This window comes from Austrofundulus limnaeus, unplaced genomic scaffold, assembly GCF_001266775.1.
Source record: "Austrofundulus limnaeus strain Quisiro unplaced genomic scaffold, Austrofundulus_limnaeus-1.0 Scaffold472, whole genome shotgun sequence".
Taxonomy (NCBI): Eukaryota; Metazoa; Chordata; class Actinopteri; order Cyprinodontiformes; family Rivulidae; genus Austrofundulus; species Austrofundulus limnaeus.
The window spans coordinates 356673-360484 of record NW_013952874.1 but is presented as its reverse complement, the minus strand read 5'-3'; the positions used below and the strand labels follow the sequence as shown (position 1 = coordinate 360484).

Below are 3812 nucleotides of genomic sequence, written 5' to 3'. Positions count from 1 at the left end.
GTGTAAAATGTAAAAAGTAAAAAAGCAATCAGCTGCAGGCTAACTCACCAGCAGATGTCACTAAATCCAATCGTTGAAGCACTCAATGAGGAATTAAAGGTAAACTGTCTTGTTTTGAATGTAAAACAAGACAGACAAACTAGCAAAGCACAGCAGAGCTGCAAATAAAGTGAGGACATTGAAGAGGTCCTCACTTTAAATCAAAGATCTCACTTTGATAGTAACTATGGTCCTCACTCTGTAGTAAAAACAAGTACACACACACGTTAAATATTTTTTATTCTCTAAAAGTTTTAATAATTTTTTTGTCTGACTGCACAAATCTTTCAAATATTTCTCTCTGGTTTTCAGAGAAACCTTTGAAGTTCATTGGAACAATTTGTTAATTCTCTTATTTAATAATCTTTATAAATCACAGCATTTTTTTGTATTATTATGACCCCCGCATGCGAAGCGTAAGCGGGAGTCATATTGTTTTCGAACTGTTTATTTTTATTGTTTTTTTTTCCTCCAGAGATATTTGGTCAACCGTAGCAAAAACAAAACAAAACAAAACAAAAAAAAAACAAAACAAACAAACAAACAAAAAAAAACAACGGCTGCACCAATCAACATGAAATTTGGCAGGACTGTAGAAGAGTCTGACCTACACTGCACCAGCCAATGGTAGACCCCGTATTTGAGGAGGGGGCTCCGTTCAAAGAGGGGGTGTCTGGACATGCAAAAATGCTTATAACTCAGAAACTGTTAAACATAGAAGCTTCAGATTTCTTTTGTTGTTTAGCTCTGATGAAGCTCTATCCATCAGGTCCACTAATTAGTACCCCCACCCCCCATCGGACCCCCAATTTATCTGAAAAAGGGTTTTTTTATACAGTTTTTTTCCCAGTGATTTTTGGTCAACCGCAGCACAAAAATGGCTGCCCCAATCAACATGAAATTTGGCAGAGCTGTAGATGACCCAGGATTTTTCAGAAACTAGATGTGTGTCCCATCAGTGTGTGAATGTGATCAGCACTGATTAGTCTCCATACATGATTTGTACTTGGTAGCTTTGTAAAGACATAATAGAGTGCTGTGTGAATAGGTAAATGAGGGCACAGATTGTAGTGAAGAGCTTTGAGTATCCCGGTTGGATAGAAAGGCTCTATGTAAGTACAGAGACCTTTTATAATTTACAAGAATAGGACAACTTTCATCTCCAGCAGCTGGTCTCCTCAGTTCTGAGCTGTTTACAGCTAGCTGTTGTTAAAACGAGGCGATGCTTTGCAGTGAGAGACATGGTCCTTYGCCTTGTCTAAWGCAAAATTGCCTTTTTTATTAGCACAATTTCTCAGTCTAAATATTTGAGACCATGTTCCACTTTGAATAAAATACGTGATTAAGAAAGTAGCAAATNGGCTCGGGGGGTGGGGGGGTCAAAATGTTTCAATGAGAACCACATGTAGGGAGGAGAGAGCTGCCACTAACCAGAGAGGGAGAGGCCGACACAATCAGCAGGGCAGAGGAAGAGGGAAAAGGAGAGCAGCTGAAGAAGAGGTCGGAGACGACAGAACCCAAACAAAAACCAAGATCAGAACCASGACCAAGATCAGAAACAGGACCAAGATCAGAACCACCATGTCAGAGTCCATCAAACGACGAAACTCCAGCAAGCAGCTCCTGCAAAACCTCATCAGGTGAGAAAGGAAACACTTTCACACAGAACGAGCAAAGGGTCATCACTTGAGTACTGATATAAGCAGCTTTCAAACTGTAAGTTCTGCAGAAGTCTAGAAAAATCACGAGTGTGTTTACAGCTGTGGGGAAAATAATTTTTATTTTACTTTCCTTTCAACTTATACAGTTGTTGACAGCTGGTCCTACAGGATGTACAACACYTCAGCCAATATTTAAATATTTATGCAGATTTATAATTGTAAACTGTTATATCGGGGTAGAAAAGAAAGGCAGKTTATGTTCTCAGATACACACCAAGTCATTATTTATGAGAAACCAACGGGYTCATCATGTGAATTTAAATTCAAATAAGTTCTCGCTTAATATGTCACTTTCTTTTCCACTTCAGCTCTCTTTTATCTAGAAATGAACTAAAATAATGTTTTTGTTAACTAAGAAAACATTAATCACACAAAACAAGTAATAAACCAATAAGCTACACTTAACACAACCTTAAATCATGTATTCTTACACTTTGGTAMATTTTACTGAGTCATAATTATAAAACATAATTTATTGTTAGTGGTGATATTAAGTAAACTGTAAGGAATTAAAGTTTGTCCACAGGGGTTTTCTAATGATGTGTCTCCTGCTCCCAGATAATCAGAAACACGTGTGAGATCCAGTCCAACACTATCACCAAATATGACCTCAGGGTTAAATAACTTTTGTTATCAACATTACAAATACCAGGAACAGGGGCTGCTGATCTGCTCAGTAAACACGGTGCGCTGACATGCAGGGAAAGATTATTGATATTGTGAAGAACATTTATTATATAACTTTAATATAAAATTTGTGCAAAGTGTAAAGTATCGATGATWTGTAAAGATGCACTGAAAGTTATAACTAAGATATAACCTGAGAAACAAATCTCAAAATATAAAAAAATAAATAAATTAAAAACANGCAAAATTGCCTTTTTTATTAGCACAATTTCTCAGTCTAAATATTTGAGACCATGTTCCACTTTGAATAAAATACGTGATTAAGAAAGTAGCAAATGTTTTGCATTTTATTTTTGTTATGGTTTAATGTTTTATACATCGTCTGGGATTTTAGAACATTTGCACACAAAGTAAACAGGAAAAACATGTTTTATCATTAATAGTGTGAAAAAAAAGAGAGACCAAGCAGAAACTTAACGATGCATGAAATCTGAACCCTRACCCATCCATCTTCCTCTGAAACAGATGGTGTTGCATGCCAGAGAAAAAGTTGTGGCCGTTATTTKTTCCTGTGCGACTTGTTTATCCAAGTGGTTTGAGTTTCCAGGAGACTTGCTCACCTCAGAGCTCTGTCAGATTGTTTTCTCTTTTATGGATTCAGACAAATGCAGACAGCTGCTGGGTCTCCTCTGAGCCTCGTTCTGACACCTTCAGACACATAAATTGGGTTCAGGAGCTCTTTGTAGCATTCTAAAGATTTACCACAGAGAAAGCTTGAACAGATGAGCTCAGCGTTTCGTCCTCTATTGTAAAAGTTAAGCAAATGAGGACATGGAAAAATAGTTTGTGCAATTTATTAGGTGTGTGAAAAGAATAAGAAAACATAAACTACTTTGACAAATAAGCTTTAGTGGCTTTTACTGAAGTCATTRCAAACTTCGTAAAACATRAAACACATATTTTTTCACTTTTTTWAAGAAACTRCAAAAATTCTCCTATCTGGCTAATTCATAATTTCCACCCTTCTTTCACATCAATCTGTTTTCTGAAACAATGGCCTACTCCAGGAACTGTGTTTACTTCCATCTCCAACAGGCTGCATCAATTTAAATTTTCTTGGATTAGCAGCTGAGTGTTTTGTCCTGACGTCACTCACTCTGAATCCATTYCCTCATCTTTGTGAACTGAACCAACACAGCCGGCCTTCCTGCTCCAGACGCCGGCTTTATGGCGCAGCTGGCAGCATTTACTGACTGGATGGAGAGGTTCTGGCTAAGAGTCGAGCTGAAACATTCAGGCCAAATTCAGATGGACATTTTCAAGCTGTTTGGTAAACTTTAAAGTATTGTGGGTAACGGTCAGCTTCAATGTAAAAAAAAATAGATAGAAAACATAAGAACAGTAATCACAAGAAGAGTAAAAGAA

General features: G+C 37.2%; 1 protein-coding gene across 1 annotated transcript in view; it reads left to right on the top strand.

Annotated features, from left to right (window-relative positions):
• Positions 1-1431: 1431 nt before the first annotated feature.
• LOC106529860 (trichohyalin) overlaps positions 1432-3812 on the top strand; it is a gene marked incomplete at its 3' end in the record, with an annotated part of 5983 nt that continues 3602 nt past the window's right edge. The window contains 1 exon segment of the mRNA XM_014025378.1: positions 1432-1679. Coding sequence (XP_013880832.1) covers positions 1432-1679 — 248 coding nt within the window.